This window comes from Sebastes fasciatus, chromosome 7 (assembly GCF_043250625.1).
Source record: "Sebastes fasciatus isolate fSebFas1 chromosome 7, fSebFas1.pri, whole genome shotgun sequence".
Lineage (NCBI taxonomy): Eukaryota > Metazoa > Chordata > Actinopteri > Perciformes > Sebastidae > Sebastes > Sebastes fasciatus.
Genome location: NC_133801.1, coordinates 1848643 through 1876377, shown reverse-complemented (window position 1 = coordinate 1876377; position 27735 = coordinate 1848643). Strand labels below are relative to the sequence as shown.

The following is a 27735-nucleotide window of genomic DNA, read 5'->3' as shown; positions in this document are numbered from 1 at the left end:
GTCCGGGGTTCACCGCTCAGCCGCCGCCTCACGACAGGAAGTTGGGATGAAAACAAGAACTATACCGGAAACAGAACTGATCCTCAGAATGGAGTAAAACATAAACACAGAGATAGTTATATAGTTATATAGTTATATAGTTATATATATACAGATATAGTGGTTGTTTCTGAGCTGTCAGAGGATGATGAACACGGCGAGGAGCGGAGACATCATCCACCTGAATGTCGGCGGGAAGAGGTGAGGAGGAAAGAGATGCTGATGATGTTAGAGCTGTTAGAGGAGAGATAACCGGGCTAACTGTAGCTAGCTGCTTTCCTGTGTGGTATTAGTACTTGTACCACCACAGTAGATGCACAAACCTTCCCAGGAGCAGACAGTCTCCTGGTTGTGTAATGTTGAGCCCCCCCGCTTCCATTATCGGACAGAGTGCCTCCTGCACATTATTCCATTCTGAAGATGACTTTACACGAGAACAAAACACTATTTGGAATATCATCAAACATATAAACGTGTTTATCTAATATGTGTGAGAATTAAATACAGTATATACGGCTAGCTTCACGTAGTAGCCACCTTTGTTTCATCTGATTCCATTATCGGACACAGAGTTCAGACTTCACTCAAGTTAAAGTACTAATACCACACTGAGAATACTCTACTACAAGTTAAAGTACTAATACCACACTGAGAATACTCTACTACAAGTTAAAGTACTAATACCACACTGAGAATACTCTACTACAAGTTAAAGTACTAATACCACACAGAGAATACTCCACTACAAGTTAAAGTACTAATACCACACTGAGAATACTCTACTACAAGTTAAAGTACTAATACCACACAGAGAATACTCCACTACAAGTTAAAGTACTAATACCACACTGAGAATACTCCACTACAAGTTAAAGTACTAATACCACACTGAGAATACTCTACTACAAGTTAAAGTACTAATACCACACAGAGAATACTCTACTACAAGTTAAAGTACTAATACCACACAGAGAATACTCTACTACAAGTTAAAGTACTAATACCACACTGAGAATACTCCACTACAAGTTAAAGTACTAATACCACACTGAGAATACTCCACTACAAGTTAAAGTACTAATACCACACTGAGAATACTCCACTACAAGTTAAAGTACTAATACCACACAGAGAATACTCCACTACAAGTTAAAGTACTAATACCACACTGAGAATACTCCACTACAAGTTAAAGTACTAATACCACACTGAGAATACTCCACTACAAGTTAAAGTACTAATACCACACAGAGAATACTCCACTACAAGTTAAAGTACTAATACCACACTGAGAATACTCCACTACAAGTTAAAGTACTAATACCACACAGAGAATACTCTACTACAAGTTAAAGTACTAATACCACACAGAGAATACTCTACTACAAGTTAAAGTACTAATACCACACTGAGAATACTCCACTACAAGTTAAAGTACTAATACCACACTGAGAATACTCCACTACAAGTTAAAGTACTAATACCACACTGAGAATACTCCACTACAAGTTAAAGTACTAATACCACACAGAGAATACTCCACTACAAGTTAAAGTACTAATACCACACTGAGAATACTCCACTACAAGTTAAAGTACTAATACCACACTGAGAATACTCCACTACAAGTTAAAGTACTAATACCACACAGAGAATACTCCACTACAAGTTAAAGTACTAATACCACACAGAGAATACTCCACTACAAGTTAAAGTACTAATACCACACAGAGAATACTCTACTACAAGTTAAAGTACTAATACCACACAGAGAATACTCCACTACAAGTTAAAGTACTAATACCACACAGAGAATACTCTACTACAAGTTAAAGTACTAATACCACACAGAGAATACTCCACTACAAGTTAAAGTACTAATACCACACTGAGAATACTCTACTACAAGTTAAAGTACTAATACCACACAGAGAATACTCTACTACAAGTTAAAGTACTAATACCACACAGAGAATACTCTACTACAAGTTAAAGTACTAATACCACACTGAGAATACTCCACTACAAGTTAAAGTACTAATACCACACAGAGAATACTCTACTACAAGTTAAAGTACTAATACCACACAGAGAATACTCTACTACAAGTTAAAGTACTAATACCACACAGAGAATACTCTACTACAAGTTAAAGTACTAATACCACACAGAGAATACTCCACTACAAGTTAAAGTACTAATACCACACAGAGAATACTCCACTACAAGTTAAAGTACTAATACCACACAGAGAATACTCCACTACAAGTTAAAGTACTAATACCACACTGAGAATACTCCACTACAAGTTAAAGTACTAATACCACACTGAGAATACTCCACTACAAGTTAAAGTACTAATACCACACAGAGAATACTCTACTACAAGTTAAAGTACTAATACCACACTGAGAATACTCCACTACAAGTAAAAGTACTAATACCACACAGAGAATACTCCACTACAAGTTAAAGTACTAATACCACACAGAGAATACTCCACTACAAGTTAAAGTACTAATACCACACAGAGAATACTCCACTACAAGTTAAAGTACTAATACCACACAGAGAATACTCCACTACAAGTTAAAGTACTAATACCACACAGAGAATACTCCACTACAAGTTAAAGTACTAATACCACACAGAGAATACTCCACTACAAGTTAAAGTACTAATACCACACTGAGAATACTCTACTACAAGTTAAAGTACTAATACCACACTGAGAATACTCCACTACAAGTTAAAGTACTAATACCACACAGAGAATACTCCACTACAAGTTAAAGTACTAATACCACACTGAGAATACTCCACTACAAGTTAAAGTACTAATACCACACAGAGAATACTCCACTACAAGTTAAAGTACTAATACCACACAGAGAATACTCCACTACAAGTTAAAGTACTAATACCACACAGAGAATACTCCACTACAAGTTAAAGTACTAATACCACACTGAGAATACTCTACTACAAGTTAAAGTACTAATACCACACAGAGAATACTCCACTACAAGTTAAAGTACTAATACCACACTGAGAATACTCTACTACAAGTTAAAGTACTAATACCACACAGAGAATACTCTACTACAAGTTAAAGTACTAATACCACACAGAGAATACTCTACTACAAGTTAAAGTACTAATACCACACTGAGAATACTCTACTACAAGTTAAAGTACTAATACCACACTGAGAATACTCCACTACAAGTTAAAGTACTAATACCACACAGAGAATACTCCACTACAAGTTAAAGTACTAATACCACACTGAGAATACTCTACTACAAGTTAAAGTACTAATACCACACTGAGAATACTCCACTACAAGTAAAAGTACTAATACCACACTGAGAATACTCCACTACAAGTTAAAGTACTAATACCACACAGAGAATACTCCACTACAAGTTAAAGTACTAATACCACACTGAGAATACTCTACTACAAGTTAAAGTACTAATACCACACTGAGAATACTCCACTACAAGTTAAAGTACTAATACCACACTGAGAATACTCTACTACAAGTTAAAGTACTAATACCACACTGAGAATACTCTACTACAAGTTAAAGTACTAATACCACACTGAGAATACTCTACTACAAGTTAAAGTACTAATACCACACTGAGAATACTCTACTACAAGTTAAAGTACTAATACCACACAGAGAATACTCCACTACAAGTTAAAGTACTAATACCACACTGAGAATACTCTACTACAAGTTAAAGTACTAATACCACACTGAGAATACTCCACTACAAGTTAAAGTACTAATACCACACAGAGAATACTCCACTACAAGTTAAAGTACTAATACCACACTGAGAATACTCCACTACAAGTTAAAGTACTAATACCACACAGAGAATACTCTACTACAAGTTAAAGTACTAATACCACACAGAGAATACTCCACTACAAGTTAAAGTACTAATACCACACTGAGAATACTCCACTACAAGTTAAAGTACTAATACCACACTGAGAATACTCCACTACAAGTTAAAGTACTAATACCACACTGAGAATACTCCACTACAAGTTAAAGTACTGATACCACACTGAGAATACTCCACTACAAGTTAAAGTACTAATACCACACTGAGAATACTCCACTACAAGTTAAAGTACTAATACCACACTGAGAATACTCCACTACAAGTTAAAGTACTAATACCACACAGAGAATACTCCACTACAAGTTAAAGTACTAATACCACACTGAGAATACTCCACTACAAGTTAAAGTACTAATACCACACTGAGAATACTCCACTACAAGTTAAAGTACTAATACCACACAGAGAATACTCCACTACAAGTTAAAGTACTAATACCACACAGAGAATACTCCACTACAAGTTAAAGTACTAATACCACACAGAGAATACTCTACTACAAGTTAAAGTACTAATACCACACAGAGAATACTCCACTACAAGTTAAAGTACTAATACCACACAGAGAATACTCTACTACAAGTTAAAGTACTAATACCACACAGAGAATACTCCACTACAAGTTAAAGTACTAATACCACACAGAGAATACTCTACTACAAGTTAAAGTACTAATACCACACAGAGAATACTCCACTACAAGTTAAAGTACTAATACCACACTGAGAATACTCTACTACAAGTTAAAGTACTAATACCACACAGAGAATACTCTACTACAAGTTAAAGTACTAATACCACACAGAGAATACTCTACTACAAGTTAAAGTACTAATACCACACTGAGAATACTCCACTACAAGTTAAAGTACTAATACCACACAGAGAATACTCTACTACAAGTTAAAGTACTAATACCACACAGAGAATACTCTACTACAAGTTAAAGTACTAATACCACACAGAGAATACTCTACTACAAGTTAAAGTACTAATACCACACAGAGAATACTCCACTACAAGTTAAAGTACTAATACCACACAGAGAATACTCCACTACAAGTTAAAGTACTAATACCACACTGAGAATACTCCACTACAAGTTAAAGTACTAATACCACACTGAGAATACTCCACTACAAGTTAAAGTACTAATACCACACAGAGAATACTCTACTACAAGTTAAAGTACTAATACCACACTGAGAATACTCCACTACAAGTTAAAGTACTAATACCACACAGAGAATACTCCACTACAAGTTAAAGTACTAATACCACACTGAGAATACTCTACTACAAGTTAAAGTACTAATACCACACTGAGAATACTCCACTACAAGTAAAAGTACTAATACCACACAGAGAATACTCCACTACAAGTTAAAGTACTAATACCACACAGAGAATACTCCACTACAAGTTAAAGTACTAATACCACACAGAGAATACTCCACTACAAGTTAAAGTACTAATACCACACAGAGAATACTCCACTACAAGTTAAAGTACTAATACCACACAGAGAATACTCCACTACAAGTTAAAGTACTAATACCACACAGAGAATACTCCACTACAAGTTAAAGTACTAATACCACACTGAGAATACTCTACTACAAGTTAAAGTACTAATACCACACTGAGAATACTCCACTACAAGTTAAAGTACTAATACCACACAGAGAATACTCCACTACAAGTTAAAGTACTAATACCACACTGAGAATACTCCACTACAAGTTAAAGTACTAATACCACACAGAGAATACTCCACTACAAGTTAAAGTACTAATACCACACAGAGAATACTCCACTACAAGTTAAAGTACTAATACCACACAGAGAATACTCCACTACAAGTTAAAGTACTAATACCACACTGAGAATACTCTACTACAAGTTAAAGTACTAATACCACACAGAGAATACTCCACTACAAGTTAAAGTACTAATACCACACTGAGAATACTCTACTACAAGTTAAAGTACTAATACCACACAGAGAATACTCTACTACAAGTTAAAGTACTAATACCACACAGAGAATACTCTACTACAAGTTAAAGTACTAATACCACACAGAGAATACTCCACTACAAGTTAAAGTACTAATACCACACTGAGAATACTCTACTACAAGTTAAAGTACTAATACCACACAGAGAATACTCTACTACAAGTTAAAGTACTAATACCACACAGAGAATACTCCACTACAAGTTAAAGTACTAATACCACACTGAGAATACTCCACTACAAGTTAAAGTACTAATACCACACAGAGAATACTCCACTACAAGTTAAAGTACTAATACCACACTGAGAATACTCTACTACAAGTTAAAGTACTAATACCACACTGAGAATACTCCACTACAAGTAAAAGTACTAATACCACACTGAGAATACTCCACTACAAGTTAAAGTACTAATACCACACAGAGAATACTCCACTACAAGTTAAAGTACTAATACCACACTGAGAATACTCTACTACAAGTTAAAGTACTAATACCACACTGAGAATACTCCACTACAAGTTAAAGTACTAATACCACACTGAGAATACTCTACTACAAGTTAAAGTACTAATACCACACTGAGAATACTCTACTACAAGTTAAAGTACTAATACCACACTGAGAATACTCTACTACAAGTTAAAGTACTAATACCACACTGAGAATACTCTACTACAAGTTAAAGTACTAATACCACACAGAGAATACTCCACTACAAGTTAAAGTACTAATACCACACTGAGAATACTCTACTACAAGTTAAAGTACTAATACCACACTGAGAATACTCCACTACAAGTTAAAGTACTAATACCACACAGAGAATACTCCACTACAAGTTAAAGTACTAATACCACACTGAGAATACTCCACTACAAGTTAAAGTACTAATACCACACAGAGAATACTCTACTACAAGTTAAAGTACTAATACCACACAGAGAATACTCCACTACAAGTTAAAGTACTAATACCACACTGAGAATACTCCACTACAAGTTAAAGTACTAATACCACACTGAGAATACTCCACTACAAGTTAAAGTACTAATACCACACTGAGAATACTCCACTACAAGTTAAAGTACTAATACCACACTGAGAATACTCCACTACAAGTTAAAGTACTAATACCACACTGAGAATACTCCACTACAAGTTAAAGTACTAATACCACACTGAGAATACTCCACTACAAGTTAAAGTACTAATACCACACAGAGAATACTCCACTACAAGTTAAAGTACTAATACCACACTGAGAATACTCCACTACAAGTTAAAGTACTAATACCACACTGAGAATACTCCACTACAAGTTAAAGTACTAATACCACACAGAGAATACTCCACTACAAGTTAAAGTACTAATACCACACAGAGAATACTCCACTACAAGTTAAAGTACTAATACCACACAGAGAATACTCTACTACAAGTTAAAGTACTAATACCACACAGAGAATACTCCACTACAAGTTAAAGTACTAATACCACACTGAGAATACTCTACTACAAGTTAAAGTACTAATACCACACAGAGAATACTCTACTACAAGTTAAAGTACTAATACCACACAGAGAATACTCTACTACAAGTTAAAGTACTAATACCACACTGAGAATACTCCACTACAAGTTAAAGTACTAATACCACACAGAGAATACTCTACTACAAGTTAAAGTACTAATACCACACAGAGAATACTCTACTACAAGTTAAAGTACTAATACCACACAGAGAATACTCTACTACAAGTTAAAGTACTAATACCACACAGAGAATACTCCACTACAAGTTAAAGTACTAATACCACACAGAGAATACTCCACTACAAGTTAAAGTACTAATACCACACTGAGAATACTCCACTACAAGTTAAAGTACTAATACCACACTGAGAATACTCCACTACAAGTTAAAGTACTAATACCACACAGAGAATACTCTACTACAAGTTAAAGTACTAATACCACACTGAGAATACTCCACTACAAGTTAAAGTACTAATACCACACAGAGAATACTCCACTACAAGTTAAAGTACTAATACCACACTGAGAATACTCTACTACAAGTTAAAGTACTAATACCACACTGAGAATACTCCACTACAAGTAAAAGTACTAATACCACACAGAGAATACTCCACTACAAGTTAAAGTACTAATACCACACAGAGAATACTCCACTACAAGTTAAAGTACTAATACCACACAGAGAATACTCCACTACAAGTTAAAGTACTAATACCACACAGAGAATACTCCACTACAAGTTAAAGTACTAATACCACACAGAGAATACTCCACTACAAGTTAAAGTACTAATACCACACAGAGAATACTCCACTACAAGTTAAAGTACTAATACCACACTGAGAATACTCTACTACAAGTTAAAGTACTAATACCACACTGAGAATACTCCACTACAAGTTAAAGTACTAATACCACACAGAGAATACTCCACTACAAGTTAAAGTACTAATACCACACTGAGAATACTCCACTACAAGTTAAAGTACTAATACCACACAGAGAATACTCCACTACAAGTTAAAGTACTAATACCACACAGAGAATACTCCACTACAAGTTAAAGTACTAATACCACACAGAGAATACTCCACTACAAGTTAAAGTACTAATACCACACTGAGAATACTCTACTACAAGTTAAAGTACTAATACCACACAGAGAATACTCCACTACAAGTTAAAGTACTAATACCACACTGAGAATACTCTACTACAAGTTAAAGTACTAATACCACACAGAGAATACTCTACTACAAGTTAAAGTACTAATACCACACAGAGAATACTCTACTACAAGTTAAAGTACTAATACCACACTGAGAATACTCTACTACAAGTTAAAGTACTAATACCACACTGAGAATACTCCACTACAAGTTAAAGTACTAATACCACACAGAGAATACTCCACTACAAGTTAAAGTACTAATACCACACTGAGAATACTCTACTACAAGTTAAAGTACTAATACCACACTGAGAATACTCCACTACAAGTAAAAGTACTAATACCACACTGAGAATACTCCACTACAAGTTAAAGTACTAATACCACACAGAGAATACTCCACTACAAGTTAAAGTACTAATACCACACTGAGAATACTCTACTACAAGTTAAAGTACTAATACCACACTGAGAATACTCCACTACAAGTTAAAGTACTAATACCACACTGAGAATACTCTACTACAAGTTAAAGTACTAATACCACACTGAGAATACTCTACTACAAGTTAAAGTACTAATACCACACTGAGAATACTCTACTACAAGTTAAAGTACTAATACCACACTGAGAATACTCTACTACAAGTTAAAGTACTAATACCACACAGAGAATACTCCACTACAAGTTAAAGTACTAATACCACACTGAGAATACTCTACTACAAGTTAAAGTACTAATACCACACTGAGAATACTCCACTACAAGTTAAAGTACTAATACCACACAGAGAATACTCCACTACAAGTTAAAGTACTAATACCACACTGAGAATACTCCACTACAAGTTAAAGTACTAATACCACACAGAGAATACTCTACTACAAGTTAAAGTACTAATACCACACAGAGAATACTCCACTACAAGTTAAAGTACTAATACCACACTGAGAATACTCCACTACAAGTTAAAGTACTAATACCACACTGAGAATACTCCACTACAAGTTAAAGTACTAATACCACACTGAGAATACTCCACTACAAGTTAAAGTACTAATACCACACAGAGAATACTCCACTACAAGTTAAAGTACTAATACCACACAGAGAATACTCCACTACAAGTTAAAGTACTAATACCACACTGAGAATACTCCACTACAAGTAAAAGTACTAATACCACACTGAGAATACTCCACTACAAGTTAAAGTACTAATACCACACTGAGAATACTCCACTACAAGTTAAAGTACTAATACCACACTGAGAATACTCCACTACAAGTTAAAGTACTAATACCACACTGAGAATACTCCACTACAAGTTAAAGTACTAATACCACACAGAGAATACTCCACTACAAGTTAAAGTACTAATACCACACTGAGAATACTCCACTACAAGTAAAAGTACTAATACCACACTGAGAATACTCCACTACAAGTTAAAGTACTAATACCACACTGAGAATACTCTACTACAAGTTAAAGTACTAATACCACACTGAGAATACTCCACTACAAGTTAAAGTACTAGTACCACACTGAGAATACTCCACTACAAGTTAAAGTACTAATACCACACTGAGAATACTCCACTACAAGTTAAAGTACTAATACCACACTGAGAATACTCCACTACAAGTTAAAGTACTAATACCACACTGAGAATACTCCACTACAAGTTAAAGTACTAATACCACACAGAGAATACTCCACTACAAGTTAAAGTACTAATACCACACTGAGAATACTCCACTACAAGTAAAAGTACTAATACCACACTGAGAATACTCCACTACAAGTTAAAGTACTAATACCACACTGAGAATACTCTACTACAAGTTAAAGTACTAATACCACACTGAGAATACTCCACTACAAGTTAAAGTACTAATACCACACTGAGAATACTCCACTACAAGTTAAAGTACTAATACCACACTGAGAATACTCCACTACAAGTTAAAGTACTAATACCACACTGCAAATACTCCACTACAAGTTAAAGTACTAATACCACACTGAGAATACTCCACTACAAGTTAAAGTACTAATACCACACTGAGAATACTCTACTACAAGTTAAAGTACTAATACCACACTGAGAATACTCCACTACAAGTTAAAGTACTAATACCACACTGAGAATACTCCACTACAAGTTAAAGTACTAATACCACACAGAGAATACTCCACTACAAGTTAAAGTACTAATACCACACTGCAAATACTCCACTACAAGTTAAAGTACTAATACCACACAGAGAATACTCTACTACAAGTTAAAGTACTAATACCACACTGAGAATACTCCACTACAAGTTAAAGTACTAATACCACACTGAGAATACTCCACTACAAGTTAAAGTACTAATACCACACTGAGAATACTCCACTACAAGTTAAAGTACTAATACCACACTGAGAATACTCCACTATAAAGTACTGCATTCAATACCTTCCTGAAGTAAAAGTACTAGGTTTAAGTACTATATAAATACTGTGAAAGTATCAAAACGCTAAACCCGTGTAGAAATACACATTCAGAAACTCAGCTTTTGAAACAAGCTGTCAGGAATTCTGTAACTATACAATACTTGTAAACATTCTAAATGTGACCCAGTTTAATTCCAGTGTATGTGAATGACATCAGCTGACAGGAAGTTAACATGGACCCAAACTGTTGCCTAGCAACGCAATTCCACTGAATGTAGTAAGGAGCTGAAGTTAAAGTGATTATGGATATTTTTGCACGTCCTCAGTTAAAAAATACAAGACCGTTAACAACGATATAATAAATCTGTAGAAGAAGAAGAGTTAATAAAGTAATGTTGTTGGTTTGTTTACAGGTTCAGCACCTCCCGACAGACGCTGACATGGGTTCCTGACTCCTTTTTCTCCAGGTGGGTGAGAAACACATGTTAACTAATGCAGCCAATACCAAACTCCATTCAACACTTTGGCAATTTGATGTTGCCTTGACTACAGGCACCAGTGAATTAAAGAGCTACGATAGTCCATCATCTCTGTACAGAGAGCAGAAACCACAGACTGTCTACGGTAGAAACAACAACGTCTCTAGATGACGTCATGTTGAGTGTTGATTGAGCAGCTGCATAGCCTGGCACTGATCCATCCAGACTCCATTCAGAAAACAAGCATTTTAAAAGTTGTCTGCTTGTTGTCATGGTAACAGACCTGACAAAGCATGAATTCAGACTTTTTACTAATCAGCATCATTATGTAGTTATTTCAGCATCATTTTGATCTCCATCCATCCATCTTCAACCGCTTATCCGGGATCGGGTCGCGGGGGCAACAGCTCCAGCAGGGGACCCCAAACTTCCCTTTCCCGGGCCACATTAACCAGCTCTGACTGGGGGATCCCGAGGCGTTCCCAGGCCAGAGTAGAGATATAATCTCTCCATCTAGTCCTGGGTCTTCCCCGTGGTCTCCTCCCAGCTGGTCGTGCCTGGAACACCTCCCAAGGGAGGCGCCCAGGAGGCATCCGTGCTAGATGCCCGAACCACCTCAACTGGCTCCTTTCGACGCAAAGGAGCAAGGACTCTATTCCGAGTCCCTCACGGATGACTGAGCTTCTTACCCTATCTCTAAGGGAGACGCCAGCCACCCTCCTGAGGAAACCCATTTCGGCCGCTTGCACCCGCGACCTCGTTCTTTCGGTCATGACCCAACCCTCATGACCATAGGTGAGAGTAGGAACGAAGATTGAACGGTAGATCGAGAGCTTTGCCTTCCGGCTCAGCTCTCTTTTCGTCACAACGGTGCGGTAAAGCGAATGCAATACCGCCCCTGCTGCTCCGATTCTCCAACCAATCTCACGTTCCATCGTCCCCTCACTCGCGAACAAGACCCCGAGATACTTAAACTCCTTCACTTGGGGTAAGGACTCATTCCCTACCCGGAGTAGGCAAACCACCGGTTTCCTGCTGAGAACCATGGCCTCAGATTTAGAGGTGCTGATTCTCATCCCGACTGCGTCACACTCGGCTGCGAACCGATCCAGTGAGTGCTGGAGGTCGCAGACCGATGATGCCAACAGGACCACATCATCTGCAAAAAGCAGCGATGAGATCCTCAGCACACCGATCTGCAAACCCTCCTCCACCCGACTACGCCTCGATATCCTGTCCATGAATATCACGAACAGGATTGGTGACAAAGCGCAGCCCTGGCGGAGGCCAACCCCCACCGGAAACGAGTCCGACTTATTGCCGAGGATCCGAACACAGCTCTCGCTTTGGGCGTACAGGGATTGGATGGCCCTGAGAAGTGCCCCCCTCACCCCATACTCCCGCAGCACCCCCCACAGTATCTCCCGGGGGACCCGGTCATATGCCTTCTCCAAGTCCACAAAACACATGTAGACTGGATGGGCATACTCCCAGGCCCCCTCCAGGATCCTTGCGAGAGTGAAAAGCTGGTCCGTTGTTCCACGGCCAGGACGGAATCCGCATTGTTCCTCTTCGATCTGAGGTTCGACTATCGGCCGAACCCTCCTTTCCAGCACCTTGGAGTAGACTTTACCAGGGAGGCTGAGCAGTGTGATACCCCTGTAATTGGCACACACTCTCTGGTCCCCCTTTTTGAAAAGGGGAACCACCACCCCGGTCTGCCACTCCTTAGGCACTGTCACCGACTTCCACGCGGTGTTGAAGAGACGTGTCATCCAAGACAGCCCCTCCCCACCCAGAGCCTTCAGCATTTCTGGGCGGATCTCATCAACCCCCGGGGCTTTGCCACTGTGGAGTTGTTTGACTACCTCAGTGACTTCCACCAGGGTAATTGATGATGGTCCCCCATCAGCTTCCAGCTCTGCCTCTACCATAGAGGGCGTATTGGTCGGATTCAGAAGTTCCTCAAAGTGCTCCTTCCACCGCCCGATTACCTCCTCAGTTGAGGTCAACAGTGTCCCATCCTTACTGTACACAGCTTGGATGGTTCCCCGTTTCCCCCTCCTAAGGTGCCGGATGGTTTTCCAGAAGCACTTTGGTGCCGACCGAAAGACCTTCTCCATGGCTGCTCCGAACTCCTCCCACACCCGCTGCTTTGCCTCCGTCACGGCAGTGGCTGCTGCTCTTCGGGCCCGTCGGTACCCTGCAACTGCCTCCGGAGACCTCCGAGATAACATATCCCGGAAGGCCTCCTTCTTCAGTCGGACGGCTTCCCTGACCACCGGTGTCCACCACGGTGTTCGAGGGTTGCCGCCCCTTGAGGCACCTAAGACCTTAAAACCACAGCTCACCGCCGCAGCTTCAGCAATGGAAGCTTTGAACATCGTCCACTCGGGTTCAATGCCCCCAACCTCCACAGGGATGCCAGAAAAGCTCCGCCGGAGGTGTGAGTTGAAGATCTCTCGGACAGGGGCCTCCTCCAGACGTTCCCAGTTCACCCTCACTACGCGTTTGGGCTTACCAGGTCTGTCCAGAGTCTTCCCCCACCCTCTGACCCAACTCACCACCAGATGGTGATCAGTTGACAGCTCCGCCCCTCTCTTCACCCGAGTGTCCAAAACATGCGGCCTCAGATCAGATGATACGATTACAAAATCGATCATCGACCTTCGGCCTAGGGTGCTCTGGTACCACGTACACTTATGAGCATCCTTATGTTCGAACATGGTGTTCGTTATGGACAATCCATGACTAGCACAGAAGTCCAACAACAAACGACCACTCGGGTTTAGATCAGGGAGGCCGTTCCTCCCAATCACGCCACTCCAGGTGTCTCCATCGTTGCCCACGTGCGCGTTGAAGTCTCCCAGGAGAACTATGGAGTCCCCTACTGGAGCCCCATACAGGACTCCATTCAGGGTCTCCAAGAAGGCCGAATACTCCGAACTGCTGTTTGGTGCATACGCACAAACAACAGTCAGAGTTTTCCCCCCCATAACCCGAAGGCGTAGGGAGGCGACCCTCTCGTCCACCGGGGTAAACTCCAACGTAGCGGCACTCAGCCGGGGATTTGTGAGTATCCCCACACCCGCCCGGCGCCTCACACCATGGGCAACTCCAGAGAAGAATAGAGTCCAACCCCTATCCAAGAGTACGGTTCCAGAACCGAGGCTGTGCGTAGAGGTAAGCCCTACCAGATCCAACTGGTAGCGCTCCACCTCCCGCACAAGCTCCGGCTCCTTCCCCCACAGAGAGGTGACGTTCCACGTCCCCAGAGCCAGCCTCTGCCGCCCGGGTCCAGTCCGTCGAGGTCCCTGGCCTTCACTGCCACCCGTGTGGCAGCGCACCCGACCCAAGCGGTTCTTCCCGCAGGTGGTGAGCCCACAGGATGGAGAGGAGGGGGGTGCCACGTTCCTTTTTCGGGGTATCCCCGGCCGGGCTCCGTGGCAAGCCCGGCCGCCAGACGCTCGTTGACGGGCCCTCCGTCTGGGCCTGGCTCCAGACGTGGGCCCCGGGCTTCCTCCGGGCCGGGTAACTCCTCCTCTGCCTCGTGTCGTCATTGGGTTTTTTGTGAACCATTCTTAGTCCGGCCCCTCACCTAAGACCAATTTGCCATGGGAGACCCTACCAGGAGCACGAGGCTCCAGACAACACAGCCCTCAGGGTCATAGGGACACACAAACCTCTCCACCACGTTAAGGTGATGGTTCCCGGAGAGGATCTGTTTATTGATATTAAATCACAGTTTATTTTGGGTTCATACCGCAGTAGAGACGTGTGGCTGCTAGATACAGTCAATGTGATGATGCTGTATGTGAATACAGCTCGCCGCCGGGTGACGTTATGAACCCAGACACGACGGCGTTTGGTTTTCTGACACATCTGGGACTTCACCAACATGTACAAAGCAGCTACAGTGGTTATTTCTTCCATGATTGATGGAGGAAAGAAAAGTTGTTGGTATCTATGGAGACGAGCTCCTCCTCCTCTCCAACTTGTGCGAGTAAAGCGAGGCGAAAATTTGCTTCACGCTTGGTCTATATGCCACATTAAAGGTATGTGTGGTTGTCCGTAAACAAAGCAACTCCAGGTGGAGTCGAGTCTGGTGTTCTCAAGAAGATGTTCCTCTGTTGAAGGCAGCTGCCGGTGTATCTGATCAGTAACAGCTGGATGTTTTGTGTTTCAGTCTTCTGAGCGGTCGGATCTCAACTCTGAAGGATGAAACTGGAGCGGTGAGTAGAGCCGCTCTGTTGAACATCATCATCTGTGTTCACACCGGTGTGGTAATAACCGTATGATCTCTGTCACCGTAGATCTTCATCGACAGAGACCCCTCTCTGTTCGCCACCATCCTCAACTTCCTGCGGACCAAAGAGCTGTACCCCCGCTCCATCAACGTGCACATGCTCATGCACGAGGCCGAGTTCTACGGCATCACGCCGCTGGGTGAGACGCACGGAGTCGTGAAGCGACTGAGAGACAGTAGAAACCGGCTGTGTGGCAGTGAAGGATTTTTAACACTTAATTAGAGTCTGTCGTTTAGTCGACTTCACAATGTGTTCTTGTCTTGAATAATGAAAAATAGACTTATAATGATATAAGAGAAGAAAGTTTCCAAACAAGCCGCCATGTTGGTTCCGGTTTGGAAGCTGGGAGCAGCAGCCCACGAGGGAAAGCGTTCGTCCAATCCGGTGTCTAGTGGCAGCCAATCAAGCGTCCAATGCTGGGAAGCGAGGCGATCCCTCACGATACAAAACGCCACTGTGGACATGTACCATTTCTGTCGGGACGTCGTGAGGCGTCCCAGATGTGTCGTCGGTTGTCGTCTAATTAGACACTCTACACGAAAATAAAACGACCAGTTGTCTCTCATGAAACTCATTTATCGTTCCCGATCAGAGCCGACACCCTCCGACGGCCGTGTCGGGCTGTAATCAGGCTGATATCATGTAGTCTGAACCGGTCATAACACTGAAACGATTTTGTTGACTGATCGATTAGTTGATAAAGAAATCTGTCAGTTTCTCCACAAAAAAAATCACACAAAAGCACCACTTTAAATCTGGTATTTACCGGAGATGTGCTCACAAGGTCACATCTATATTGGATGTAGTTAATGTTTAACTGTGTGCTGTCGTGTTCTAATGAAAGAACTGTTTGTGTTTTGTTAACAGTGCGGAAGCTGCAGCTGTGTGACGAGCTGGACCGATCCTCCTGTGGAAACGTGCTGTTCAACGGCTACCTGCCTCCACCAGGTACACCACCCGGTCATCACAGCACACCTCATCCACACCTCATTAACTATGATTTTATATATATATATATATATATATATATATATATATATGTATACTAGGGCTGGGACGATACACCTACTTCCTGATCAGTATTGTGATTCGATATTTAGATTTAGATTTTGATTGTTGTTAACTTCTTTAACAATAGTAAAATCTCTCAAACTATTGTACCTGACCTGTAAAGTTTATATGTGAACCTTAAATTACTCAGTTATTTTCTAGACTGGATGATACTTCCATTTATTGATCCGTTTTCCGGCTGCTTAGCCAGGTCGTTGTCGTGTTTATTGATCAATGATTCACATTATTAGGAATTATTGTTAAATACTGCTGCAAAAAATGTGATATAAATGTCAATAAATTCATCCACTAAATAATAATCAAAATATTATAATAATGAATAAATAATAATCATTTAAAAAAGTAAATAATTCTGGTTTTCATTATGATTCATTCTATGTGGTGTTAAATAATCTTAGAATATTTATATTTAACGTTGTAGAAACCCTTAGTTTCCATGGCAACTGAGGTCTGACTTATTTAAGCTTTTCTGGAAAAACAAACCCGGTCCGTCCCCTGAACTGAGACGCATCTTATACCGTGTGCTCACTTCCTGTCCCGTGTCGTCATCCCAGTGTACCCGGCGAAGCGCCGCAACCGTCACAGCGTGGCGGGATCGCAGTTCATGGCGGGCCGAGTCGCGCCTGCAGAGAGAGCGCCGGTCAGACGCAGCAACACCATGCCCCCCAACCTGGGGAACTCTGGGATACTGGGCAGGGCCAGCACGGAGGAGAGGACGCCGGGAGGTAACCACACACACACAACGGTGGTTATTAAGGGACGGGTTGAGACCAGTACAGCGTTATCTAATGTGTGTGTGTGTGTGTGTAGGTCAGTTATCAGATACCGGCCTGGTTCGGATCATCTGTGGTCATCACAACTGGATCGCTGTGGCCTACGCACAGTTTGTCGTCTGCTACAGGTAAACGCTTCACTACAGAAACACTGACTCTAAAGGGTTAAACTCAGAGATATTAAGTATTAATATACAGTATTAAAATACAGATTCATTAACTAACTACCATACAGGGGTAGATGTGGTGTTTTGAAGTGGGTTAGACACTATTTAGAACGTTTTCACCTCTTAACGTCGCCGTCAGACGGCCCTTTCTGACGGGGAACTGAAGCCGTTATCTAAGCTGTCTTCAAAGCCACCAGACTCCATTGAAAACCTGGTAATTTGACCTCTCAGAACACGGGAGCTGCTGCTCTACCGCTGCCTCCATCGGTTAGTTTGTTTGTGTTATTGTGTGTTTTAAACTCACATATTGTGTGAGGTAAAATCAATGTTTTTTCCAGTGGAGTCTGGTGGCTTTGAAGAGAGCGTAGTTCCCCGTCAGAAAGGGCGGTCTGACAGCGAGGTAAAGCGGTGAAAATATTCTAAATATAGCGTACATTTAAACTGACTGATGTTTTTAAGGTGTCTAAAATGCGTTTAGCTGCTGCCCCCGTCCACAGCTGTACGTTGCTTTGCTTACAGCTGTTATTTCAATATGTTTTAATTAGCTTCTCTATTTATTTACCTGTTTATTAATTCCCCTAGATCATATCATATAATTTAATCTTCCACTTCATTTTCCCTTTTATTTATTTATTTATTATTTATTTATTTATTTGATCAACATTAAAAAATATCTATTTTTGCATGTTTTATGCATTTGAACATGTACAGATTCCTTATTAAATTGCAGAAATAAATAAATACATACCAGTTAATGATGAATAAATACAGGTACAAATAAATTTAAAATAAATACAAAAATAAATATATATATTTAAAAGTGAATTAAATTAAATGTTAATAAGAATAAAGAAAGAAAAAGAGAACATTTAATAGAAGAGTAGAAAGGGGAATTAATACACAGGTAAATAAATAAAGAATACTTATATCACATTTTATTAATCAATTATTGCCTACATTTATTTTTTATATTATTTTTGGTACATTTAATGGCACATTAATTAATTTATTTGGCAGGTTCTGTCCTCCATACTAACCAGGTCAATAGTGCTGTTACATATATTTAGATTTATTCTTTTAATTTAAATGTTATTTATTTCTGTTATTCTCTTCTACTTCTTTATCAACATCGTCTGTCTCTCTCTCAGGGTGAAGGAGTCCACCGGGTGGCAGCAGGTCTTCACCTCTCCTCGTCTGGATTGGGTGATCGACAGAGTGGCGCTTAACGCCAAGGTGATGGCCGGCTCGCTGGGAGACAACGACAAGATGGTGGCCGTCGCCTCGGGGACGGAGATCATCCTCTGGGCCATCTGCCCCGACGGCAACGGGAACGAAATCGGTACGACTTTCCTCTCAGTAATCAAATTCTTCATCAGGAGAAATGATCATTTTAACAACCTTCATGTTTCCCAAAACCTTCGTAACTTCAGATGAAATGAAAGGAGAGCCTTCCAGCTGCTGGTAGGAGAATAAACACATCTCAATAATCTGCAGGAGGAGACGGGAACGTCTCAGATTGTGAGACGCTGGTTTGCGTCACATCACATCTTCCCCCGTTCGCTCAGTCCTTCCTGGTTGTGTTGATGTTTAAAAGTCTAATAAAGATTTAAAGGCACCCAGAAGAATGACCTGAAACAAAGAGGCTTCAGAGTTAAAGGAAGAACACCTGGGTTAGAAGAGATCTCATTTATATATATATATACTGATTTATCTGGTGGAGCGTCCCTAGAGCAGACTGGTTTATTCCACATAACCTCAACGTCTTTGACTTTAGAGCTTCCCTGAAGGATAAATATCTTGTGTCTGACATCGTGTCTCTCCTCCTGCAGGCGTCTTCAGTCTCAACGTGCCGGTGGAGGCCCTCTTCTTCGTTGGTAACCAGCTGATCGCCACCAGCCACACGGGGAAGGTCGGAGTTTGGAACGCCGTCACCAAACACTGGCAGGTCGGAGGAGGCATCTGACTCACATCATTATTATTATATTGAGCAGTCCATAAACATGTTTAAATTTACTCCATAAACTTGTATTTAAAACGGAAGACGGCCAATCAGAGTGAGGCGTTGTCATGACAGCAGTCGTAGGGGGGGGGTGGGTTTCCTCTTACTTTTGCTAATCGCCCTAAAGCATTAATCACTGGTGGATCCAGAAAACGCTAAACAATCCCTCGGTGTGTTGATGGGTACTCAAGTAAACGAGTTACAGTCGACTTCCTCCACTGAGCTCACTTCTTAAATGTCATGTAGATGAGACAGCAGGTTGGTCATCAGGTCGGGGATTAGAGAAGCCAGTGAACGTTTTTTTAATATTCTTGAGTCATGTCATGGAGACGAGCCGAGCCAGAGCCCTCGCTGCTGAGAGGAAGCCTCCACAGGCTGCACAGGCTCTCATCCGGGCAACGCCGGCAGGCTCCAAACTTTATTACATTTATTTAGTTTTATGATTCAAGATTCAAGATTCAAGATGTTTATTGGCACGTCGGTTGTACAGGTACAAACGTGTGAAATACTTTTTTCTGGGAAGCTCCATTAAAATAATAAATTATATTACATTTACATTACAATTATAAAAGGAAATACTTTATACAAGGGCATATTAATTATTATTATTATTATTATTATTTTTATTATTTTATATTTTATATTTTATTTTATATTATTTTTTTATTATTATTATTATTATATTATTATTATGTTCTCTCTGTGTGTGTTTGAGCTCAGTTTCTGCAGCGTCAGTGTTGGTAAACCAAACTATATCAAATGAGGAAGATCAGCAGCTTCTAGTTTTTCAGTAATCACGATTATTGTAATAAATTGCTTGGAGCAGGTGCCGGTTTGATATATGCCTATTTCACCGTGGGGGCTATGATGAGAAGCAATGATGACATGAACGCAGAGTATGCTGTTCAACTATTCACTGAGGTTGAGCTTAGGATATGGTTTCTGAATACAAGCATTAAAACAGAGAGGAAATTAAATATACAGCCAATAGTGTGATAACACATATTAATCATGCTGTCAATGAACATTACCGTCACTATAGGCGAGTCACTTTGAGTCATCTCTAACAGAATGTAAAGACATGATTCCCTTTAATGCAATTTAACAACACACTGCAATACAAACCAGTTGTGTGGTCAAAGGTGCAAAGAAACTTACTTCTCTCATGCACGCATACCGTGGGTACGTCCCAAAGCTCTTAATTTTCGTTTCCTCGCTCCTCGATCCTCGCTTGAACCGGAAGTTGTTCTGGTGCGCCATTTTGAAGACCGTCCCAAAGCCCTTATTTGTGCATTGAGGAGCGAGGAGCGAGGAGCGAGGAGCGAGGAGCGAGGAGCGAGGAGCGAGGAGCGAGGAGGCTTGCCGGAGGAGCTATGAGCGAGGATACACCAGTATATCCTCCATGGAAGTCTTTTACCGACCGACACGCCCCCTTATTGGATATCAGTTACTGATTGGACGCTGCTGCCAACCGGACTGATCTGATAACTTTACCTCTCAACATCACTGAGTTTCATAGCGGAGTGAAGACAGATCACAGATTAAACGTTTTATAGTTTCGTTGTCTTCTGATTCACCATCTAGTTCTAATCTGTGTTAACTGAAGCTCTGAGCAGCAGCAGAAGGACCTGCAGTATCTCTGCTTCACACACCGTCAGTGAAGCAGCCTGACAGTCAGAGGGGTTTATAACACCTGATGAACTGATTCAAAATAACTTTCTGCATTTTTTAGAATGATTTGTCTTTTCATGATCTGTTATTTCCCCGTTAACTTTTATTAATGAAACTATTAAAGTCAGAGAGAAGGAGAGTCTGTCTGTCAGCAACAAACACCTTTTACATCATCCTCATTTCCATTCAGTCACATGAGGCTGATGATTCCTGAATGTCGGGTTTGATATGAGTTACATCATTTACATTTTCCCTTTAGCCTAATAAATAATGTCCAGTGTTCAAAAAACACCATAGTCATATTCTGGGTTATTAAATAATGAGCTCACAAGCAGAATATCAATAACTACAGACGCTAATAATGAATAAATAGTATAAAGAGCACTTGTCTTTATTAGTATTAGTACAGTTCAGACATAAACAGCTGTTAAAGCTGACTGACAGCTGATCCAGCTGTGGTCAGCTGCTGCTGTCATCAGAAACGGACGTTGCTTCACGTGACGCTTCAGAGGAAACGACGTCTCATGTCGCTTAAATCGTATTTCCTCGTTTCCTCTCTCCTCGCATGGTTTCCTTGCGTCTCTCCATGCTTCCCTGGTGGGAGGGACTAAGACGCAAGGATGAGACGCAAGTGAGGGAAACAGGGATGCAATTAAGAGCTTTGGGATGCAGCCCATGACTCGACTGAAAATGAAACTGCTACAGCGCCTGCAGCACGGCTAAGGACCCAGAGAAGACCCAGCAGCGTTATAGGCTGCCCTAACTCTGCCTGACTGGGGAATTTAGTACAATTACTGTGTGATGTTCTCCGTCCTCAGAATCAGGACGTGGTTCCCATCAGCAGCTACGACACCGCCGGCTCCTTCCTCATCCTCGGCTGCAACAACGGATCCATCTACTACATCGGTAAGTCACACACACGCACACACACACACGCACACACACACACACAGGCACACACACACCTGCTGGTAATCTGTGTGTGAACCACTACAGGTGTGTTTGAACAGTTTGTTTGTTTGTCAGATGTGCAGAAGTTTCCTCTGAGGATGAAGGATAACGACCTGCTGGTGACGGAGCTGTACAGAGACCCGACTGAAGACGCCATCACTGCCCTCAGTGTCTACCTCACTCCCAAAACCAGTACGGAACTACAATACATCTATAATACTTCTGATACTACTGCTAGTACTATTGATACTGGGTGTCACACTACAGTACTTCTGAACTGTTTAAGTTTAACCTGAAACGTTGTGGTCGTGTGATCAGGTGACAGCGGGAACTGGATCGAGATCGCGTACGGGACCAGCTCCGGGAGCGTCCGAGTCATCGTTCAGCATCCGGAGACGGTCGGCTCGGGACCGCAGCTCTTCCAGACCTTCTCCGTGCACCGCAGCCCCGTCACCAAGATCATGCTGTCAGAGAAACACCTCATCTCAGGTACGAGTCTGAGAGACGCCTCGTCTCGTCCGTCGGCGTCCGTCCACTTTGTTTCGTCACGTTGCCGTGTTTCTGAAGTTGTTGGTGTCTGTCGTCCGTCAGTTTGTGCCGACAACAACCACGTGCGGACGTGGACGGTGACGCGGTTCAGAGGGATGATCTCCACCCAGCCGGGATCAACGCCGCTCACCTCCTTCAAGGTCCTCAGCCTGGACGACGTGGACGGACACGGAGGCTGCAGCGCCGGGACAGAGATAGGTAACGCAAACGGCCACGGGGGTTAAAGGTCAAAGCTCAAAGCTCAAGTTTGTCTCATGGTATCGTCCGAGATTGTAAAAAAGTTCCTGTTAAGGTTAGTTTAGGTGGAGGTCAAAGGGGTCAAAGGTCACAGGGGTCAGGTGAGTGTTTTGTGGTTTCAGGTCCGTACGGAGAGAGAGACGACCAGCAGGTGTTCATCCAGAGAGTCGTACCGGACACCGATAAACTCTACGTCAGGCTGTCGTCCAACGGGAAGAGGTGAGAGAGTGTGTGTGTCTGATGGCGAGGTAAAGAGGCTGTGGACTTTCTGATCTGAACTAACGTGGCGTCCACAGCAGTACATCGCTTAGCTTCCTGCCGGTACGCCGTCATACTGCGTCTCCAAACTGGGAGCACGCCGACCGCCATCTAAGTTACTGTATTAATACACTGACTATGAGGATGTATATATGTATATACACTGTACATGTAGCAGTGTCATCATGCAGAAACCTACATCAGGTCACCATGTTTTTAAAAGTAAATCTAAAGAGAGCAGGAGAGGATGAACAGATGTTAAACCAGATGTTGGCTGTGTGTGTTTCAGGGTGTGTGAGGTGCGTTCGGTGGACGGCACCTCCATCACGGCCTTCATGGTCCACGAGTGCGAGGGCTCAAGTCGCATCGGCTCTCGGCCCCGCCGCTACCTGTTCAGCGGCCACGGCAACGGCAGCATCCAGATGTGGGACCTGACCACCGCCATGGAGATCGCCGGCAAGGTCGACATCAGAGGTGAGACTCCGACATGTTTGTTTTTTTATTGTGAGCTCTGTGATTGGTCATTGAGTGATGTGGGCTCTCATTGGTTGTCTGGCAGCGCTGGGCGGGCCGACGGAGGAGGAGCTGCTGGAGCTGTTGGACCAGTGTGACCTGGCTCTGACCAGAACACCTGACAGCACACCGAGAGCCTCCACCTGCAGGTACACACCTGCAGCTACCGTGTTCAAGCACTCTGTGTGTTTTAGCTGTTGTTGTTGTTGTTGTTGTTGTTGCTGTTGTTGCTGTTGTTGTTGTTGTTGAGTCATGTGACTTCCTGTCCCTGCAGCCTCCACTCTCAGCTCAGCGACGTCTTCAGGATGGAGCGTCTCCACTCTGCGGCGGGAGGACGAGGAGCCGGAGCGTCGGGTTCGTCCGCTTCGCTGTGCGGCAGCCTCCCCCGACAGGCTCCGCCTCCCGTGCCCCTCGCCAAACCTTCCCGAGACTCCACCCTCTCCGGCCCGCAGCCCCTCGCCATCCCCGCCTACGCCCACAACTCCAGCCCCCGCCCCCTCAGACACGCGGACCGAGACAGAGAGTGGGGGTCTGTGCGCCGGGGGAGCTTCGTGGAGCGCTGCCAGGAGCTCGCCAAGGGTTCAGAGGCGGCAGCGGGCTCTGGGTTTGGTGTCCCGGCGGGGTCAGAGGGCGTCAGGCGGAGCTTAGCGGTGTGCACCGAGTTGGAGGCCAGATTCGGCCTCAGGACCCCGACCACCTTCTCTGTGTCGCCCGGTGCACGCCACTCCCCAGGGACACCTTCATCCCTGTCGTCGTCATCATCGCCGTTATCCTCATCGTCGTTGCAACGCAGGGCCACGCCCACTCCCCCGACAAGCCCCGCCCCCGCAGCCGTGAGCCCGACCCGGTCTCAGGCACCCACCTCACCTCGCCGCAGCGCTTCGACGTCTCCTGCTGATCTCCCGGCTTCCCCTGAGAGCCCGGCAATTCCGGAGAGCCCTGCGGACGCCAGCGCCACCGCCGCCGCCCCGCCGACCAGCCCCAAACCACACATGAACGAGACCAGCTTCTGATTGGCTGTTCAACAGATGAGTGGAGAACTTCCTGTCACAGCAGACAGATGTTTGGATTTCTGTCTCAACAGTTTGAGTGACTAGCCAATCAGCCGTCAAATAGAGCACTGTCGCCATAGTTACCGCACGCTGGTTGGTCGTTTCCGGTCGTGTCTAGAAGGTAACCCACAAGTTGGGAAACTCTACTGAGATGGTTACGGTCAGGATTAATCGTCGGGGCAGCGAGTCTTTTGTGGGTTACTTTCTTGTTTCCTGGCTCCAACATCAGGACTAACTAACTGAAACAGCAGTTTCTAATTCTAATTAATATATATTAATATATTTATATATAGATATTAGGGCTGTCAATCGATTAAAATATTTAATCATGATTAATCGCACATTTTTTTATCTGTTCTAAATGTACCTTAAAGGGAGATTAGTCAAGTATTTAATCCTCTTATCAACATGGGAGTGGACTAATATGCTGCTTTATGCAAATGTATGTATATATTTATTATTATAAATCAATTAACAACAAAAAACAATGACAGATATTGATCCAGAAACCCTCACAGGTACTGCATTTAACATAAAACAATATGCTCCAATCATAACATGGCAAACTGCAGCCCAACAGGCAACAACAGCTGTCAGTGTGTCAGTGTGCTGACTTGACTATGACTTGCCCCAAACTGCATGTGATTATCATAAAGTGGGCATGTCTGTAAAGGGGAGACTCGTGGGTACCCATAGAACCCATTTACATTCACTGATCTGGAGGTCAGAGGTCAAGGGACCCCTTTGAAAATGGACATGACAGTTTTTCCTTGCCAACATTTAGCGTAACTTTGGAGCGTTATTTAACCTCCTTCATGACCAGCTAGTCTGGCATGGTTGGTACCGATGGATCCATCAGGTTTTATAGTTTCATATGATACCAGTATCTTCACTCTAGCTTTAAAACTGGGCCGCTACAACCTTAAAATCACAAGTTGCGTTAAAGAAATTAGTGGCGTTAAGACAAATTTGCGTTAACGCGTTATTAACGTGTTCACTTTGACAGCCCTAATATATATATGTATAAATAAATATATATATATATAAAGTAAGTCCACCGTCATTATATTATCTGTATATGTGTGAGAGTGTAAAGATCGACAGGTTAGCGACACTTAACCGAGGTGGAGACCAAAGCAGAGCTGAAAGAACATTGGACTCATCATGTCAGTGAATGAAGATTTAACTGCATTAACTTTATCTTTGTTTTTGTAGCTTTTTATAACCAACAAAGAAACAGAAAGTTGAATGTTTAGTTCCTTTCAGCAGGGGAATCTTTTCTAACCGGGAGCTTTTTGTATATCTGCAGTCTGACGAGTCTGTTTAAAGAAACTAAAGTTTGTACAGAAGCTTTATTTTTTTAATTTGTGTGGTTAGTTCAGCAGCTGACTGTAAACTCACTCTGTGACGAACCTGAACGCCTCACCGTCACAGCCAATCAGGTTCCAGCTCTGTAACACGTGATATCTGACTAAAGAATAACAACACTTTATTTAACGGCTCCATATTTTACTAATAATTTACTGTGAAGAACTTTGTTTTATGGAACTAATAACAGTAAAATATTATTATTTTTATTGTTTATATGTTTCTGTATTTTTGTTCAGTTTGACTTTAAGCCTCTCTGCTGCAGTTAATAGACATTAATTACTCAGTATATTTACTCAAGTACTGCAACTTTGAGGTACTTTAATATTTCTATTTTCTGTGACACCTCAGAGGGAAACAAATTTTACTTCACTACATTCATCTGACTGTTTTAGGTAATTTACAGATTATTAATATAAAACATAATCAACTAATAAATGATGATGTGTTATTATTTTATTATTATAAATTAATTAAAAGTAGCTCCACCTTTACCAACACATTAATGTATCAATAATTATTATACAGTAATATAATACATATTATTGTGCATAATAAGTACTTAAGTATATTATGATGCTGATACTTTTGTACTTTTAAGTAACATGTTGACTACAGGACTTTTACTTGTAATAGAGTATTTTTACTCTATGGTATAACTACTTTTAATTAAGTACAATATCAGTAATAGTAATAATATATAAGTAGCAAGTTTTGTAGAAACTTCAATGAACTTTAATGAATTAATCATTTTTAAATCCATCTGTCAATTTTCTCTTCCAGGTTGTGTTTATTCAGTTAATCATATAATTAGGAATTATGGTTTAATCTTTTGGAAAGTACTGAAAATAAATGTGATATAATAATAATTCGTTCTAGGCCATATCGTCCGTACTGGTTTATTTTCATATTTGATAGTGAAACAGGTATTAAAAAAGTTAAATTTAACTTTAGGAATTAGTTTCATTTTACTGGAAAACCAGAAATCGTCAGAGGAAATGATCAGGACTAAATGGACCCGTAAAATGAAGTGTTTGCTGTTCTGTAATGTGATGTGTTATAAATCTCCTCTAACTGGTGTTGAACTGGTTTACATCACTGGTGTGGACGTCTCCTGTCTTATTGTTGAGAGTGACCTCAGAGTTTCTTTAATTGTGTTTTCTTTCAGCATTAAACCTTCATTTTGTTCCTTTTTTAA

At 41.7% G+C, this 27735-nt stretch overlaps 1 protein-coding gene across 1 annotated transcript; it reads left to right on the top strand.

Annotated features, from left to right (window-relative positions):
- Positions 1-27735, top strand: shkbp1 (SH3KBP1 binding protein 1). Its single transcript, XM_074640969.1, has 17 exons — positions 1-240; positions 11556-11609; positions 15808-15853; positions 15935-16067; positions 16796-16876; positions 17554-17724; positions 17810-17900; positions 19088-19278; positions 19769-19884; positions 22428-22515; positions 22636-22752; positions 22879-23049; positions 23152-23307; positions 23469-23565; positions 23894-24078; positions 24164-24266; positions 24392-27735. The coding sequence occupies exons 1-17, from the start codon at positions 185-187 to the stop codon at positions 25128-25130; spliced, it is 2595 nt and encodes an 864-aa protein (XP_074497070.1). The 5' UTR covers positions 1-184; the 3' UTR covers positions 25131-27735.